We start from the raw sequence: 18008 nt of genomic DNA, 5'->3' as shown, positions 1-18008 counted from the left end.
CTTACGGTTAGACGATTAGAACTTATCACACCTACACGTATGTAGTTAGTGCTAGGGACACGCTTTTGGCTATTTCAAAAAATATATAAACCAGTCCCGAAGGCACCTAAAAAAATTGAAAATTGTTACTTCATAGAGACTCAAATTTGGTATGTTCAATTTTAGCTTTCCACGAAGTTACAATTTTAGCATATCTAGCGTACAGTAATTTGGGCAATTCTTTCGTAATCGAATAACAGACAACGGCTTACGAAAGAATTTAATTATAAGTTACCTACCTATTTGACTACAGAATCAGTCCTATTGACTACAGAAGATACTTTCAGACAACCTACAAAATTAATTAAATAAAATAAGGATTTTATTAAAAGACTAAAAAAACATCTGTGTTTTTTCAGCCAGTAATAAAACTATTTGTCTTTTTCAATTACAATATTGTAAATTTAAAATTTACATATTTTGCATATAAATGGAAGAACGCACAAAAAACAGCTGAGCTGCCTGAATTCATTGTAAATTAGCTCTTATTTCTACGGTTTCAAGAATAGAAAGGACTGAAAATAGTTTTAATTGATTTTCTAGACAATTCCATCTTTATACTTAATTTTACTGCAATCTGCTATTAATAAATAAATAAATACATATTAGGACAAATCACACAGATTGAGCTAGCGCTAAAGTAAAATCGAGACTTGTGTTATGAGATACTAACTCAACGGTACTATATTTTTATAACAAATACATATATAAATAAACATCCAAGACCCGGATCAATCAGAAAAACATCATTTTCCACCATGACCCGACCGGGGATCGAACGCGGGACCTCTCAGTTCAGAGGAAAGCACTTTACCACTGCGCCACCGAGGTCGTCGATTAATAAAATATAGATGTCATACATTCATTAATTCGAAATTACATTATTTACTGAATAGACTGGAAGAAGATATATATTCTATAGATCTATTAAGATGTTTTGTACATAAATAAAAAAGTAAGATAAAGGGATCGTGACGTGATAAACAAAATATTTACGTCAATTCATTTTTTCGTCATCCATCCATCACCTCCTTGTTAAAATAATGCAAATTATTTTGAAACACCATAAACATTTTCAAAGACAAGAACAAAAAAAATTGTGAGAGCCGACTCGCTGTCACACCAGTTAGTCACACCAGTATGACACAGAACAATTTTTTCCTTACAGTCACACCAATGTGACACAGAAGATTTTTTTCCTTACAGTCACACCAGTGTGACACAGAAGATTTATTTTCCTTACAGTCACACCAGTGTGACACAGAAGATTTTTTCCTTACAGTCACACCAGTGTGACACAGAAGATTTTTTCCTTACAATCACACCAGTGTGACATAGAAGATTTTCTTCCTTACAGTCACACCAGTGTGACACAGAAGATTTTTTCCTTACAGTCACACCAGTGTGACACAGAAGATTTTTTCCTTACAGTCACACCAGTGTGATACAGAAGGTTTTGATTGTTTTCACCGTAAAATATTATTATCACATCTTACTTGGTTGACAGAGCCTACTATGATAAACATATAGAACAAAACAGAATTATAATTTTCATAGAGATAGTCACAGGTGGTGCCAAACCCAAACTTGATTACGCGAATAATATATGCGAGTCCGTACTCCAACAATTGACTATCGAAGACAAAACAAAGTGAAAAGAAAGTAGGGAAGCGAACTCTACGCCCAACGGTTAACGGCTGAGGAAACAACCGGAAAACGCTCAGATTATTTTACCTATAATTGAAATGTCATAATGACAATGATAGACGGATAGCGTAAGTACCTATATACGTTTTGTCTCGGCAGATGTTTATTCAAGTGTTACTGCCATTCAATGGTCGCATGTTTAAATTTCATGTGTATGAGTGCTTTATTATCCGAAATTACTAATATTTGACGACCTCAGCGGCGCAGTGGTAAAGTGCTTGCCTCTGAACCGAGAAGTCCCGGATCCCATCCCCGGTCGGGTCATGATGGAAAATGATCTTTTTCTGGCCCGGGTCTTGGATGTTTATCTATATATATATATATGTATTTGTTATAAAATATAGTATCGTTGAGTTAGTATCCCATAACACAAGTCTCGAACTTAATTTGGGGCTATCTCAATCTCTGTGATTTGTCCTAATATATTTAAATAAATATAAATAAATATAATTAAAGATAGGTATCGGCTTCGCTACTGTGTTTGTTTTTGATAATTTTAATGTTGTAAATGGCGGTTTTTCAGATTCATTTAAGTTAATGATAAGTATGACTAGCTATTTATGATAAAACTATCTACGCTCCGCTTTGCTCCCGTGGGAATTTCGGAATTACTCGTGTACCAAATTTCGTAACAATCCGTTCAGTAGATTTCGCGTGAAATAGTAACAAAAATACACACATACATCCTCACAAACTTTCGCCTTTATGATATTAGTAGGATAAATCAGATAACACCAAATCCAATACAGTAAAAATGTATTTATTATATAGTAAGTTAGAAATCATAATTTCAATCAGCCAAGAGGTCGTTTCTTAAACAAATCTATGCAAATCAGTCAACCAAGAGTCAAATTGTTTTATAAGGTTGTCATAAACAGGAAATATATGAATGCAGTTTGCGGTGCACTCTGCTGCGAAGCGGAGGTTGGTTTCCTCTACTTCTTAGCAACTCTTTTTTTGTCCTATAACTGTAAGTTAATGATCACATACAAACCTCGCAATGCTCGCGATGCATAGAAGCCATTACAATGGATGATTATATTTTGTTATACAAAAATACACACATACATCCTCACAAACTTTCGCCTTTATGATATTAGTAGGATAAATCAGATAACACCAAATCCAATACAGTAAAAATGTATTTATTATATAGTAAGTTAGAAATCATAATTTCAATCAGCCAAGAGGTCGTTTCTTAAACAAATCTAGTTGTAATAATTTGTTATACAAAATATAATTAACAATTTTAGAAACACTTCAATTCAACTTTTCCTAATTGGTGTAGACTCCTTCGCCTTACTAACAGATAGCAGGAATTCGGAAAAAGCATGCATGCTCTTCAAAATGTCACTTGAAGTGACTAGTTCTTCATCTTCAGATAGAACGATCAAACGTGGGTCCGTAGCTTATTGACCATGAAGACAAAAAACGACAAAATATTCTATTGTATCTGTGGCTAGATCCAGTGATTGTTTAGTTAACTTTTCAACTAATACTAATACAGCAAATACAAATTAATGAATTCAAATAAAACTATTACAATAATATCCTATTAATGTGTCAACTTTAACAACGCTCATTGAATATACAGAAAGTGTTTGTCCAGATGTTGAATTGACGCAGTAGATGGTATGCAAATGAATTAATTACCTGCATTACAAATTTGTGTGTTTTCAGTGTTTGCTATAGCTTGATATATAACCAACGGGATAATATCGTGGAACATAGGTACTCGTTTGCCGGGCATAGAGATATTGTCTTGGGCCCTCAAACATGAAGCTCTCAATAGTCTTTGCCGTAGTGGTTTGCGCTTTAGTAAGTTTCTTTTTTCTCTTGTATGTCTATTGTCTGTATGTTGTATGCCTTTTCTCTGTTGAAGCAGTAGATCGCATTGTACCATGATTATTTAGTTTTGTGTATTCTAATGTGCAAACAATTAGTAGCTTTGTAATTTTTACGTTCCTTTATGCCAATTCAGTATTCTTACCAACTTTTCTTCAAGCAATTTTCAAGAAGAGATTTATCGGCTAGTCGAAATTGCAAATAGTTTCTTGTTCGTGATATTTTTCACTAAAATCGTCAGCCCGATTGTCAGTTTACACGTTGACAATCGGACGGACACACAATCACAAGACGGATTCAATTTAGTTATCTCCATTGACCAAGTAATCAAATAACTTTAAATTTTTACTTTCCTGGATTTTAATATTCCTCCCAAGGGGACCTACATGCCAAATTTCAGCTTCCTAGCTCCTTTCCAGTTGTCTGTCAGTCAGTCATTCAGTAACGGAAGATTTTTATATATATATTGATTGCTGTAGATAGCGGAATCACGACTTCTAGTCCTTTTTCTATAATCAAGTTTAAAAAATGGATGTTCCATCGAATGGGATCCTATTTTAGGGGTGCCGCCTGGGGTATATAAACTAAATAGTTTTTATATCAGCAATCAGATTTTATAACTATATTTTATCAAGTTAAATCAACATATATCGTTTTGATCGACAGGCTCATGGAGCTAAGGCAGGTGAAACTGAAGGTAAGTTTTATCAACATTATTGATTTCAATAAGTTATTTTTCCGCCTTAAGGCTTTATATTATTCTATGTCAAAAAATGTCATTAGTTTCATCTCAACTAAATTCGCACAATTTCAATTAAAAATCCTCTTTCGACCCAACCACTACTTGCAAAACCTGCTAAGGTTTGCGCATTTCTGAGGGTTTTGACGATTTAATTACATTTTTGTTATAATATTATTGTATAAAATCTTTGTTATATAAATAATACATTTACTTTTAATGATAAATTTTGACTGATCAAATTTAGAGTTATATGTTTTGAGATTGACTATTTTGCAATTATGTAGATATTCTTGGATATTGTGATGAGACTATTCTTTTGCCATTGTGCACATTTCTGACTGGTTTGATGCAATACGACAATATTTTGAAACTAACAACGCTAGTAACATAATCAAAAGCGTTGCCGTGTGTGGTACTAATATTCTATTACAAGCTTTATTAACGTGCGTTGAAATTACGCCCGTACGAACGAATGGAAGAAAAAACACAAAAGATGATCCTAATTTATTCAATCCTTGTATATAAATAAATATATTTAGGACAATCACAGATTGAGCCTCAAAGTAAGTTCTAGACTTGTGTTATGGGATACTAACTCAACGATACTATATTTTATAACAAATACATATATAGATAAACATCCAAGACTGAGGCCAACCAGAAAAATATCATGTTCCATCATGACCCGACCGGGGATCGAACCCGGAACCTCACGGTGCAGAGGCAAGCACTTTACCACTGCGCCATCGAGGCCGTCAAAATATGTATAAAGGAAATATGTATATGTATCGAGGATTTTTTTTTCGATAAAACGACCTTAACCTTTTAATTAAAAAAAATAATTTGATTGATTGATACAATGTCTTGCCTTGATCGATCCGATACAATGTCTCTCGACTAATAATACAAAAATTTTTTCGTCATATTCGCGATAATCACACAAAAATTTGCACGAACATTGTAATTTCAGATATCAACTACAACAATGGACCGACAGAGACGGAAACCATCACAAGAACTAGCTCCAACAGTGGAAGCAGATCCAGCAGTAGTTTCGAGAGTTCTTCCAGATCTTCGGAATCATACCTAAATGCTCAAGTAAATGCTTATAATATAAACCAAAATATTAACGAACAAATAGCTCAGCAGCAAAGGGAACAAGATGAGCAAAACAAGAATATACAAGAAGAGAATGACAGAATTTTTGAAGAAAACAGAAGAAAGAGTTTACGTGGTTTCAAAAGTGAGTCAACTAGCGAAAGTAGCTCTAGCTCAAGTCAATCTTTTGAAAGTGAAGCCCAAAGCCAGATAATTAGAGAAAACAGTGATAGGATTTACGAAGAAAACAGAGAAAGGAGCTTAGGTGTTTCCAACAGCCAGTCCTCTAGCGAGATTAGTTCGTCTAGCTCAAATCAATCATTTGAAAGTGATGCGCAGAGCCAGATAATCCGAGAAGAAGCTGATAGGATTTACGAAGAAAACAGAGAAAAGAGCTTAGGTATCTACGGATCATCCAGTGGAAGCCAATCGTCTAGCGAATCCTCCAGTGAAAGCCAAGCATCTAGCGGATCATCCAGTGGTAGCCAATCGTCTAGCGGATCCTCCAGTGGAAGCCAATCGTCTAGTGGATCATCCAGTGGAAGCCAAGCGTCTAGCGGATCATCCAGTGGAAGCCAATCGTCTAGCGAATCCTCCAGTGAAAGCCAATCATCTAGCGGATCCTCCAGTGAAAGCCAATCATCTAGCGGATCCTCCAGTGGAAGCCAATCGACTATCGGATCCTCCAGTGAAAGCCAATCATCTAGCGGATCCTCCAGTGGAAGCCAATTGTCTAACGGATCATCCAGTGGAAGCCAAGCATCTAGCGGATCTTCCAGTGGAAGCCAATCGTCTAATGGATCCTCCAGTGGAAGCCAATCGTCCAGCGGATCATCCAGTGGAAGCCAAGCGTCTAGCGGATCCTCCAGTGAAAGCCAATCGTCCAGCGGACTATCCAATGGAGGCCAATCATCAAGCGGATCATCCAGTGGAAGCCAATCGTCAAGCGGATCCTCCAGTGGAAGCCAATCGTCCAGCGGATTATCCAGTATAAGCCAATCGATTAGCGGATCCTCCAATGGAAGCCAATCATCTAGCGGATCCTCCAGTGGAAGCCAATCGTCCAGTGGACTATCCAATGGAGGCCAATTATCAAGCGGATCCTCTAGTGGAAGCCAATCGTCAAGCGGATCCTCCAGTGGAAGCCAATCGACTAGCGGATCCTCCAGTGGAAGCCAAACGTCTAGCGGATCATCCAGTGGAAGTCAAGCGTCTAGCGGATCATCCAGTGGAAGCCAATCGTCTAACGGATCCTCCAGTGGAAGCCAATCGTCTAGCGGATCCTCCAGTGGAAGCCAATCATCTAACGGATCCTCCAGTGGAAGCCAATCGTCCAGCGGATTATCCAGTATAAGCCAATCGTCTAACGGATCCTCCAGTGGAAGCCAATCGTCTAGCGGATCCTCCAGTGGAAGCCAATCGTCCAGTGGACTATCCAATGGAGGCCAATCATCAAGCGGATCCTCTAGTGGAAGCCAATCGTCAAGCGGATCCTCCAGTGGAAGCCAATCGACTAGCGGATCCTCCAGTGGAAGCCAAACGTCTAGCGGATCATCCAGTGGAAGTCAAACGTCTAGCGGATCATCCAGTGGAAGCCAATCGTCTAACGGATCCTCCAGTGGAAGCCAATCGTCTAGCGGATCCTCCAGTGGAAGCCAATCATCTAACGGATCCTCCAGTGGAAGCCAATCGTCTAGTGGATCTTCCAGTGGAAGCCAATCGTCTAACGGATCCTCCAGTGGAAGCCAATCGTCTAGCGGATCCTCCAGTGGAAGCCAATTGTCTAACGGATCATCCAGTGGAAGCCAATCATCTAGCGGATCTTCCAGTGGAAGCCAATCATCTAACGAATCCTCCAGTGGAAGCCAATCGTCCAGCGGATCATCCAGTGGAAGTCAATCGTCTAGCGGATCCTCCAGTGGAAGCCAATCATCTAACGGATCCTCCAGTGGAAGCCAATCGTCTAGCGGATCTTCCAGTGGAAGCCAATCGTCTAACGGATCCTCCAGTGGAAGCCAATCGTCTAGCGGATCCTCCAGTGGAAGCCAATTGTCTAACGGATCATCCAGTGGAAGCCAATCATCTAGCGGATCTTCCAGTGGAAGCCAATCATCTAACGAATCCTCCAGTGGAAGCCAATGGTCTAGCGGATCCTCCAGTGAAAGCCAATCATCTAACGGATCCTCCAGTGGAAGCCAATTGTCTAACGGATCATCCAGTGGAAGCCAATCATCTAGCGGATCTTCCAGTGGAAGCCAATCATCTAACGAATCCTCCAGTGGAAGCCAATCGTCCAGCGGATCATCCAGTGGAAGCCAAGCGTCTAGCGGATCCTCCAGTGGAAGCCAATCGTCTAGCGGATCCTCCAGTGGAAGCCAATTGTCTAACGGATCATCCAGTGGAAGCCAATCATCTAGCGGATCTTCCAGTGGAAGCCAATCGTCTAACGGATCCTCCAGTGGAAGCCAATCGTCCAGCGGATCATCCAGTGGAAGCCAAGCGTCCAGCGGACTATCCAATGGAGGCCAATCATCAAGCGGATCATCCAGTGGAAGCCAATCGTTAAGCGGATCCTCCAGTGGAAGCCAATCGTCTAGCGGATCCTCTAGTGGAAGCCAATCATCTAACGGATCCTCCAGTGGAAGCCAATCGTCTAGCGGATCTTCCAGTGGAAGCCAATCGTCTAACGGATCCTCCAGTGGAAGCCAATCGTCTAGCGGATCCTCCAGTGGAAGCCAATTGTCTAACGGATCTTCCAGTGGAAGCCAATCATCTAGCGGATCTTCCAGTGGAAGCCAATCGTCTAACGGATCCTCCAGTGGAAGCCAATCGTCCAGCGGATCATCCAGTGGAAGCCAATTGTCCAGCGGACTATCCAATGGAGGCCAATCATCAAGCGGATCATCCAGTGGAAGCCAATCGTTAAGCGGATCCTCCAGTGGAAGCCAATCGTCTAGCGGATTATCCAGTATAAGCCAATCGTCTAACGGATCCTCCAGTGGAAGCCAATCGTCTAGCGGATCCTCCAGTGGAAGCCAATCGTCCAGTGGACTATCCAATGGAGGCCAATCATCAAGCGGATCCTCTAGTGGAAGCCAATCGTCAAGCGGATCCTCCAGTGGAAGCCAATCGTCTAACGGATCCTCCAGTGGAAGCCAATCGTCCAGCGGATCCTCCAGTGGAAGCCAATCGTCCAGCGGATCCTCCAGTGGAAGCCAATCATCAAGCGGATCCTCTAGTGGAAGCCAATCATCAAGCGGATCCTCCAGTGGAAGCCAATCGTCCAGCGGATTATCCAGTATAAGCCAATCGTCTAACGGATCCTCCAGTGGAAGCCAATCGTCTAGCGGATCCTCCAGTGGAAGCCAATCGTCCAGCGGACTATCCAATGGAGGCCAATCATCAAGCGGATCCTCTAGTATAAGCCAATCGTCTAACGGATCCTCCAGTGGAAGCCAATCGTCTAGCGGATCCTCCAGTGGAAGCCAATCGTCTAGCGGATCATCCAGTGGAAGCCAAGCGTCTAGCGGATCCTCCAGTGGAAGCCAATCGTCCAGCGGACTATCCAATGGTGGCCAATCATCAAGCGGATCCTCTAGTGGAACCCAATCGTCAAGCGGATCCTCCAGTGGAAGCCAATCGTCCAGCGGATCCTCCAGTGGAAGCCAATCGTCTAGCGGATCCTCCAGTGGAAACCAATCGTCTAGCGGATCCTCCAGTGGAAGCCAAGTGTCTAGCGGATCATTCAGTGGAAGCCAAGCGTCTAGCGGATCCTCCAATGGAAGCCAATCGTCCAGCGGACTATCCAATGGAGGCCAATCATCAAGCGGATCCTCTAGTGGAAGCCAATCATCAAGCGGATCCTCTAGTGGAAGCCAATCGTCAAGCGGATCCTCCAGTGGAAACCAATCGTCCAGCGGATTATCCAATGGAGGACAATCGTCCAGCGGATTATCCAATGGAGGCCAATCGTCCAGCGGATTATCCAATGGAGGCCAATCATCAAGCGGATCCTCGAGTGGAAGCCAATCCTCTAGTGGCTTATCTGGCAACAATGGATCGACATCGTCAAATTCCGGATCAAGTTCCCAATCTTCAAGCTCTTTATTGCCTAACCAACCAGGACGCCCAATAATCGTTCAACCTGGCGGCCCAATCCAACCTGTGTCTTGGTCTTCCAATGGATCCCAGAGCTCATCGTCATCACAGGCTTCAAGTGTGACTTCCGAACAACAATCTTCTTCATCAAGCGGAATAAGTTCCCAGTCTTCCAGCTCTTCTAATTCCAATCAACCAGGTGGGCCAATAATTGTTCAACCTGGTGTCCCAATACAACCTGTGACTGGTTCGAGCGATTCCTTAAGTAGTTCTCAGAGCTCATCCAATTCACAGACGTCTGGCCAACAATCATTATCATCAAGTGGTTCCAACTCCCAATCTTCAAGCTCTTCGTCATCTAATCAACCAAGACGCCCAATAATAGTACAACAAGAAGGTCCAATTGTCCAACCAGAAGGTCCAAGTGGCCCAATCCAAGCAGGTGGCCCGATTCAACCAGGTGGCCCGATTCAAGCAGGTGGCCCGATTCAACCAGGTGGCCCGATTCAACCAGGTGGCCTGATTCAACCAGGTGGCCCGATTCAACCAGGTGGCCTGATTCAACCAGGTGGCCCGATTCAACCAGGTGGCCCGATTCAACCAGGTGGCCCGATTCAACCAGGTGGCCCTATTCAACCAGGTGGCCCAATTCAACCAGGTGGCCCAATTCAACCAGGTGGCTCAATTCAACCAGGTGGCCCAATTCAACCAGGTGGCCCAATTCAACCAGGTGGCCCAATTCAGCCAGGTGGCCCAATCCAACCTTTAACCGGCTCTAGTGGTGCCCAGAGCTTATCTTCCTCACAAACGAGTCAATTGTCTGGTCAACAGTTGTCTTCATCAAGCGGATCAGATTCCCAATCCTCAAGTTACTCGACATCTAATCAAGGAAGGCCCATTCAACCAATATACACTCGTCCAGAATATGCCACTTCGTCTTCTCAGTCGCAGAGTTCAAGCGATGCCCAAAGCAACACCTACCTATATGGACAACCAGGTAATAGATGAAGGTTTTTTTACCAGCAAAATAATAAGTTTTTCTATCGATATTTACTTAGAATTGATGATATTTATTAACACGTATATTAATATTTTGACGCGGTTCATCAAGTTATAGTGTATCCACAGACGGTTTGAGCCTATGGGTTCCATTCTTCATACATGGCATGGCTTCGTAGGTAAATGTAGTCATTTTTAACCCCCAACGCAAATTAGGGGTGTTATAAGTTTAACGTGTCTGTCTGTGTGTCTGCCGGTGGCATCGTAGCTCCCAAACGGATGAACCGATTTTCGTTTACTTTTCAGTATCATAGATAATTTTACCCCGAGTGTTCTTAACCATATTTCATAAAAATCGGTTCAGCAGTTCAATAGTTGTAGCGAAATGAATATTGAAAGCCAGGAGCTTTTTAATTTGTTTTTTATACTTGTTATCAAATAATTACGTTTGGTAGTTTCGGAAATCTGCACGCTTTGGTCAACAAATGGTACATTTCGATCCCGTACATAATTTACAAATTCCGTTTTAGAACAACCTGGTTACCCAGGACCAGGGCAATCAGGCTCAAGCTCAGGTTCTTCCTCACAAAGCCAAAGCAATGCTCAGTCCAGCTCAACAGACGTCATCGACAGACGAGGCCGTTACGATCTGAACAAACCTAGAGGTATTTTTCCACATTCTTAATGTTTCTGTATCACCAAAACACCAACTTGGGCCGCGTGCTACCCGCCCTAGAAATTTATCCTAATTTAATTTAGCATAACGATGCGATATATTTTTTTGACATAATAATGTTTTAACATTTGTTTTTTGGCATATTTTTTCAATAAGCATAATTATAGTTTAGACCAATGTATTTTACCATAATTTTGATTCGTATAAAGCTATAGTGTAGCAGTAGTGCGGCGGCGGCATAAGCCATCAATATGCTTTAGAATATTATGCTTAAAAATTGTTATGCTTATGGTAGGAATGCGTAAAAATATTGTGCAAATTAATATAGTGCGTAACTATTATTATGATAAGTAAAAGTATGCCAAGTTATATTATAACATAAAATTGTATACATAAAAATAGGGAACCTAATTTAAGCGAAGATCAAATCTAGCCACAACTTTTAGTGGTATAAACACTTTACACCAATTTTCAGGTATTGAAACTGACATGAACCTGAATACACTATTTATCAACGACGGGACGAAGGATGGAAGGTGTTATTGCTCATGTGGAGTCAACCGCCGCCCTATCTTCTTGAGCGTCGAGCCCAACCAACTTGGACTTTAAATTGAACCTTATCTCGTAAATAATAAGGTCTATTTTATCCGATATTTTTTGTTTGGAATACTTCCATTAGAAATTAACTTACACCATTGTTATAACATTCAAAATCAGGTAATGGATATGAAGAATTGAATGTACTTACAAATCGCTTGAAAATTAGAAAATTGCAGTATCACAATTTATTATATGTATTGCATACATATGCACGTATTTTCCATATTCGGCAATAAATATATTGCATTATAGTATTAATTACAATAAAATCTATTATTTACCATCAAATATATTTTCATCGCTTTTCAAGTCTAAATGTACTGAATTCATAAATTACATTACGCGGGACGAGACAATTCCAAGTGACTAAGTGGCTTAGTTTCTTTGTAAGCTGTTGGCGCCACTAGCGAGGAAGGTCCTGTCACTATGGCTGATATTCGACTGCCACTAACACGGAGAGATTTAAATTCTACGCCTACAAAATGAATGCAACACAATTCCAACAAATAAAACAAACAGTCATTAAACACTCAAGAGCCAGGTCCCATTGCTACATTGTCGTGCTCCTTCGTTTTCCATAGGTTTTGACAATGACGTACACGACACACGTCGAATCTCCATACAATTACTGGGTTGTCCGTCGACGGATCTCAAAACGGAGCACGAGTCAACACAATGGGACTACGCTCTTTGAATGTCTACACGTTGCTAACCTACGATTTAATTGGTAGATAAGTCTACGGTTTCAATTCGAATGAAACACAATTTTATCAAACAACATGATATATTATTCTAAGAAACTTAAGGGCAAACAATTATTTCAAACAACGCCATATATAAACAATCATAAAATGCGCGAGTTAAGTAGCGAGGGTGCAAAGCAGTGCTGTGCCGCGTTTGACCCAGAAGTCCGAGGACTCCTTGCCGGCGGGCATATCCACCGCCACCACGAACGCGCCCATGCGCGCCGGGTAGTAGTAACACGGGCAGATGTAGCGATCTACACCATTGTTCTCATTATAATCCATACTTATATAGTCATGTTAAAGCTAAAGACAGATAGATAGATAAACTCTTTATTGCACCATTTACAAAGGAGTACATTTATAACAAGATATTCAAACACAATGAGTGCAAAGGCGGACTTACCGCTAATGCAATTTCTTCCAGCCGGTTGGCTGGAAGAAATTGCATTAGCGATCAGCGGAAGCGGCATCCAGCTAAAGCCAGTCTTTTGATTTCATAATCTTTCACCGATAAATAATTTTAGGCGATTTTGATTAGAATTTGGATCAGATACCCCGGTGGAGCTGTGGGTTACAACTAGTAGGAAATTTACGGTGGAGATAAGTAAAAATATTATAGAACTAAAATTTATCGACAGGGAATATATCTTTCATTACTTCAATCAAATTTTCTGACTAAACAGAACAAAGTTTATGCATAATTAATCTATGCACATATTTGATATAAGAAATCTCTGATACGTTTGTCAAATATAGCAAAAGAGAGAAGATAAAGCCTACTCACTTCTCATTCTCCTGCCAGTAGCCCTGATGGGCTTGAAGTGTATCGGGGTCATGGGGAATACCAGCTGCATCGGCAGCGGCTCCTGCAGGTAACCCTCCTTCTTGAACCAGCTGGCGCCCTCTAGATATTGTCCTCTATAACAACGAATTGCTCTACTTAAACTTTTTGACAATTTTCATGCCGTATCTACATATAGTTCGCCGAACTTTGGCGAATTCGGCATAAATTGCTGGTTTTTCATTGCGGTAAACAAAAGCTGTCATATAAATTACATTTATCGAGTTCTACGATAATGTGTCTCACGGATAACAAATGGTCTCAAATCTCAAATTATATCATAACATTCAGAAATTACAAATATACTTCCAAATTTGATGACATACATTTCACATATTTGTAAAATTTTCAAAATAACTGCTAAAAATAGTTTCAGTCAACTGTGACTACATTGTGTATTGGAGAACTATATATATTCACTAATAAAATTCTTTACCTAGTGTGGCATAATATTAAAATATTTTTTTATTTAAAGAAGTTGATAAAACTTGATGGTGGCGCTAGCGCAGTAGCATACATGAGCGCACTAGTATTCTATGGATGAAAGAGGAAAATTTCGCCATTGGTCAGTCGCGCTTAGTCATTTTGACGTCCGTTGACATAACACAGACCGAATAGTAGGAATTTACGATGCACGTCAACGTCACGACGCACGTCAGTGTCAAAACCTATAGAAAACAACGGGGCACAATGTAGCTACAACATTTACTGCGTCGCACGCGAACGCTTCGTCTGAGCAATGGGACATAGCTCAATGACTCGCTAAAAATAAGCACACCATGGCGTACCTGATATAAACCCCGCCATCTCTCGGCGGGCGCACGAACGAGGCCTCCTCCAGCGGCAGCACCGTGAACTCCCAGCACAGCGTGTCTATGGGCCAGCTCTCCGCGCGGGCGGTAGTCTGTCAACACCAACCAAAATATAAATACGGTTAACAATGGTAATAAATTCATACCTCTAGCTCATTTGTGCTTTGAAAGACACGTGAAGACAAGGCCAAATCGCACACTCGGGCAATCATGACATTTTTATTAAATTCTTTCGTTAATTAAATTTTTTATTGATATATTATTAGCCAGCAGAGGGCGGCGGCGCCCGCGTGGGCCAGTGGACCTGCATGACGGCGGTGAGGAAGCCGGTGGGCACCACCAGCGCCGGCAGCCAGCAGAGCGTGGGCGGCGAGCGCGGCGCGGCGGCCCAGGCCTGCAGGTGCGCGCCGCGCAGCGCCAGCTCACGGCACCACGCGCCCAGCGGCTTCATCGACGGCCGACCTGCCGGGGGGGACGGTCTCCCAATCAGGACACTTGTGAGAAAATACTTGCGGAAGACCTTTGTGCGAAAGATCTTTGCGCAAAAAGACATTTTAGCGGAAAGACACTTGCGCGAAACACCATTTGCCCTAATAAACATTTGCGCGAAAAGCCAAATACTTAAAGCCATATGTGCTGAAGATATTTGTGCCAAACACCATTCACGCGAATGGACACATGGGTGAATATACACATGCGCGCGCAACTACTTATGCCAAACACCATTTGCGCGAATAGAAATTGGTGCAAAAGGCAAAACAGTGTTTAAACAATGATTTACTGAAAAAGCATTCCATACAAATCCTAATATTATACACGCACAAAAAAGGAATAATTGAAAACTAAATTCAAAAAAGTATTCAATACTTTTTTGTAACAAAATACCTTTTCTCCAAAACGTGGGCACTCTCCCTTCAAAGATACACGTGTACATGTCCTCCAGAATCTCAGACATCACGACCAGACCCTCGATGGCTCGACGCAACTCCTACAACACCAAAACGAATGAACGCTTGTTCAATGATATATTCAACAATTTCAAAAACAATGACGATCTCTGGACCCATAGTCTCAGTGAACGAACGAATGAATGACAAACCTTCAAGCCAGCGACGATGCCTCCAATAAGCACGTTGAAGTAGCCGATCTCCTGCAGCAAGGACACACACATAGGCATGACAATCTCCGGCCCCATCATCTTCTCTGTGGTCTCCACATCAATCTGGTTGGGCAGCTTCTGCATCATTTCCAGCGCTAGTTCGTCCACCTGGACCGCAGGATTGTAATGAAATAATCTGTCCTTTAGTTATTGTTATTGTATAATTATATATTGCATGCCAGTGAATGAGCACCACAATGTTGTCTTGAGTCTTTTGTATAAGTAAGAAGCTAGCGGCTATACCGATACGCAACTACCGATTTAAATTTTTACGTTATACATTATTTTATGTTATACATACCAACAAATGTACATAGTAATCTTAAGTTTTTTTCTCTGTATGTGAAATGTAAATTTCTTTGAGGAAATAAAGTTTTTTAACCTCAAATAAATGCAGTCTGCAAGACGAGAGCTAACAACGAGCAGTCCGCTAATTTTGTATGTCTACAAAAAACGCAGTAAATCACAATTTGCAATGAAAGTAATAGTTCCAATCTTGGTGTAGTAGAAACCGAAGGGACCACCCTTCGGTTTTTATTTGCGGTTTTTTAAGTGCTCAGTCCAATAATATTAAGCAACCATGGCTCTTATAATATCAACAAGAATGCTCATTGTACTACTGATAGTAAACAATAACGTCACCTTTTGGTCCTCTCCGCCGCCCCCGCCGCCGCCGCCCGTGGAGGCAAGCGCGAATAGAGTCCGGCACATTATCAGCGCGTCCTGCCACAAAAATCGATTTAGCTCTAGTTGGAAATAGAGTAGTTTTCACAGACCAATTTTCATAATAAACCAATAGTAAAAGTTGTAGCCATAGCAAGGAATAGAACATTTCCATACAAATTTCCGAACCATCTCATACAAAGCGACAGATTGGACGTTGTAAAACCGGGTACACAATAGAGACAAAATATAAATAAAAATATAATAATAGAGTAGCGCTCAGTCACGACGACACGAGAAGGGATACCTTCTGGTATATTTGGGATACGCATTTCGCTTGTATGAGAGAAACGAAAATCTATGGTAGTCTGTGTCTACGTCACCTGCGCCAGCGTGGCGACGTCAGCGGAGGCATGCTGGCCCACGGACTCCGCGCGCTCGTAGGCGGGCAGCAGATCCAGGAAGTCGCGGTACGACTCCAGGCTGCCGTCCCGCGGGATGTGGTACGCCGGGATCGACGACAACCTAACACACACTTCATTTGTATCTAGCTTATGTCCGCATCTCCTTCCGCGTTTCCCACGGAAACTGTTGTTTTTCCGGGAGGAAAAGTATCCTATGTCTTTCTCTATACTTCAAAATATATGCACAATTTCAAAATTGATCGAGCAGACCTTACCACCACGACATAAGGTCCATTACCTGTAGAACGGCGTGTCGTAGGCTTCCTCGCAGAAGAACTGGTTGATGTAAGCAATGAGCACACGTTTGTCCCAATCGTCAGTAATATGGCCGCCGTAGTTGATTATAGCGAAGAGATAGCGAAGCGCATCCCAAGGAACCTCTTCATATTCCTCTAAATAGTTTGCCAGTAAGTTGTCTGACACCTGAGGGTGCAAAGCAAAAGGGTTAAGTTTAACCTTCACCTAAACCCTTTCTATGAAGCGTGGATAAGGATATAATTAAACACATTTAATTACTGTTTTAGAGATTAACAGAAAAATTGTACAGATTTTCAGGATCATAAAAAAAGTATACACAAAAAGTACTCACATCAAAATCAGCGTCGTTAAAGCTGTACACGGCGTTATATCCGAGCTGACGGAACCTCTTCCTGGCGATGAGGGTGCAGTGGAAGAAGGACACGCAGAACAGCAGGCGGCGGTACTTGGGTGTGGCCTCGTCGAACTTGTCCTCATTCATGTTCGCGAATATTCGCACCAGGTTGCCTTTCAGACCCTGGGACATGTGACGGAGTTGCTATTTAGCTTGACGCTCAGTGGTAAAGTGCTTGCCTCTGAACCGAATGATCTTTTTCTGATTGGCCCGGGTCTTGGATTTTATATGTGTATTTGTTATAAAAAATAGTATCGTTGAATTACTATCCTATAACACAAGTCTTGAACTTGCTTTGGGGCTAACTCAATTTGTGTGATTTGTCCTAATATATTTAAAAATAATTAAATTTTAAAATTTAGCTACCTCAAGTGTGTGTCTGATGACTGCTTTTGTCAAAATTTATCTCGTTCTGTCAAAGCCGTTGGTAGAGCGATAAGAGCCAAATTTATTTATTGTATTAATTAGCTTATTAGGGTGCTTTTGTGTTAAACACTATAGCATAAGGATCTATTTTGTATTGTGTAGAATACAATCAAATTGTAACTGCTTGACAATATTTTTTTTATTGTTAACACTGTTCGTTCGATTTTATTCAAGTCGCCTTAAGACATCTGACGTGACTTTTACGACTACCTCTAGTGGCAAGTCTCTCTACTGTCAACTGAGGGGTTAGTGCGGATTTGCATTTCACTTCTCACATATCGAATCGATTCGAAGTGAGACGCAGCGAACCAATCACATTCGTGTCATTGTGACGCAACGACAACCACACTGCAATGTGATTGGTTCGCTGCTTCTCACTTCGTATTGATTCGATGGCGAGAAATGAAATGCAAACCTGCAGTTCGCCCACCAGTGTGCAGA

At 41.4% G+C, this 18008-nt stretch overlaps 2 protein-coding genes across 8 annotated transcripts in view; one reads left to right on the top strand and one right to left on the bottom strand.

The window, feature by feature from the left end:
• The first annotated feature begins 3408 nt into the window (after window positions 1–3408).
• LOC128676798 (hornerin-like) lies at window positions 3409–12073 on the top strand. Of its 4 annotated transcripts, XM_053757151.1 has the most exons (7): window positions 3436–3564; window positions 4258–4288; window positions 5304–9920; window positions 10023–10043; window positions 10098–10526; window positions 11059–11193; window positions 11680–12073. In XM_053757151.1, exons 1-7 carry the CDS (start codon window positions 3523–3525, stop codon window positions 11811–11813), a joined length of 5409 nt encoding a protein of 1802 aa, XP_053613126.1. In that variant the 5' UTR covers window positions 3436–3522; the 3' UTR covers window positions 11814–12073. The 4 variants fall into 4 exon arrangements, with proteins under 4 accessions (XP_053613123.1, XP_053613126.1, XP_053613125.1 ...); XM_053757150.1 differs by having other exon boundaries at window positions 10023–10526; XM_053757149.1 differs by having other exon boundaries at window positions 5304–10043.
• The window catches only part of LOC128676797 (dynein axonemal heavy chain 2), a 63332-nt gene continuing 57132 nt past the window's right edge, over window positions 11809–18008 (bottom strand). For 3 of the 4 annotated variants that reach the window (XM_053757143.1, XM_053757144.1, XM_053757147.1), the window contains 10 exons: window positions 17079–17264; window positions 16728–16912; window positions 16409–16550; window positions 16005–16085; window positions 15303–15470; window positions 15089–15191; window positions 14508–14665; window positions 14180–14295; window positions 13335–13468; window positions 12576–12804 (listed from right to left, as the gene is read on the bottom strand). In XM_053757143.1, the coding sequence (XP_053613118.1) occupies window positions 12665–12804; window positions 13335–13468; window positions 14180–14295; window positions 14508–14665; window positions 15089–15191; window positions 15303–15470; window positions 16005–16085; window positions 16409–16550; window positions 16728–16912; window positions 17079–17264 (1413 nt within the window). In that variant the 3' untranslated portion in view covers window positions 12576–12664. Of the gene's footprint in view, window positions 13469–14179; window positions 14296–14507; window positions 14666–15088; window positions 15192–15302; window positions 15471–16004; window positions 16086–16408; window positions 16551–16727; window positions 16913–17078; window positions 17265–18008 lie in introns of all 4 variants that reach the window. The other variant, XM_053757145.2, reaches the window with a different exon arrangement.

This window comes from Plodia interpunctella, chromosome 16 (genome assembly GCF_027563975.2).
Source record: "Plodia interpunctella isolate USDA-ARS_2022_Savannah chromosome 16, ilPloInte3.2, whole genome shotgun sequence".
NCBI classification, from domain to species: Eukaryota; Metazoa; Arthropoda; class Insecta; order Lepidoptera; family Pyralidae; genus Plodia; species Plodia interpunctella.
Note: the sequence above shows the minus strand (reverse complement) of the source record. Positions and strands in the feature narration are given on the sequence as shown.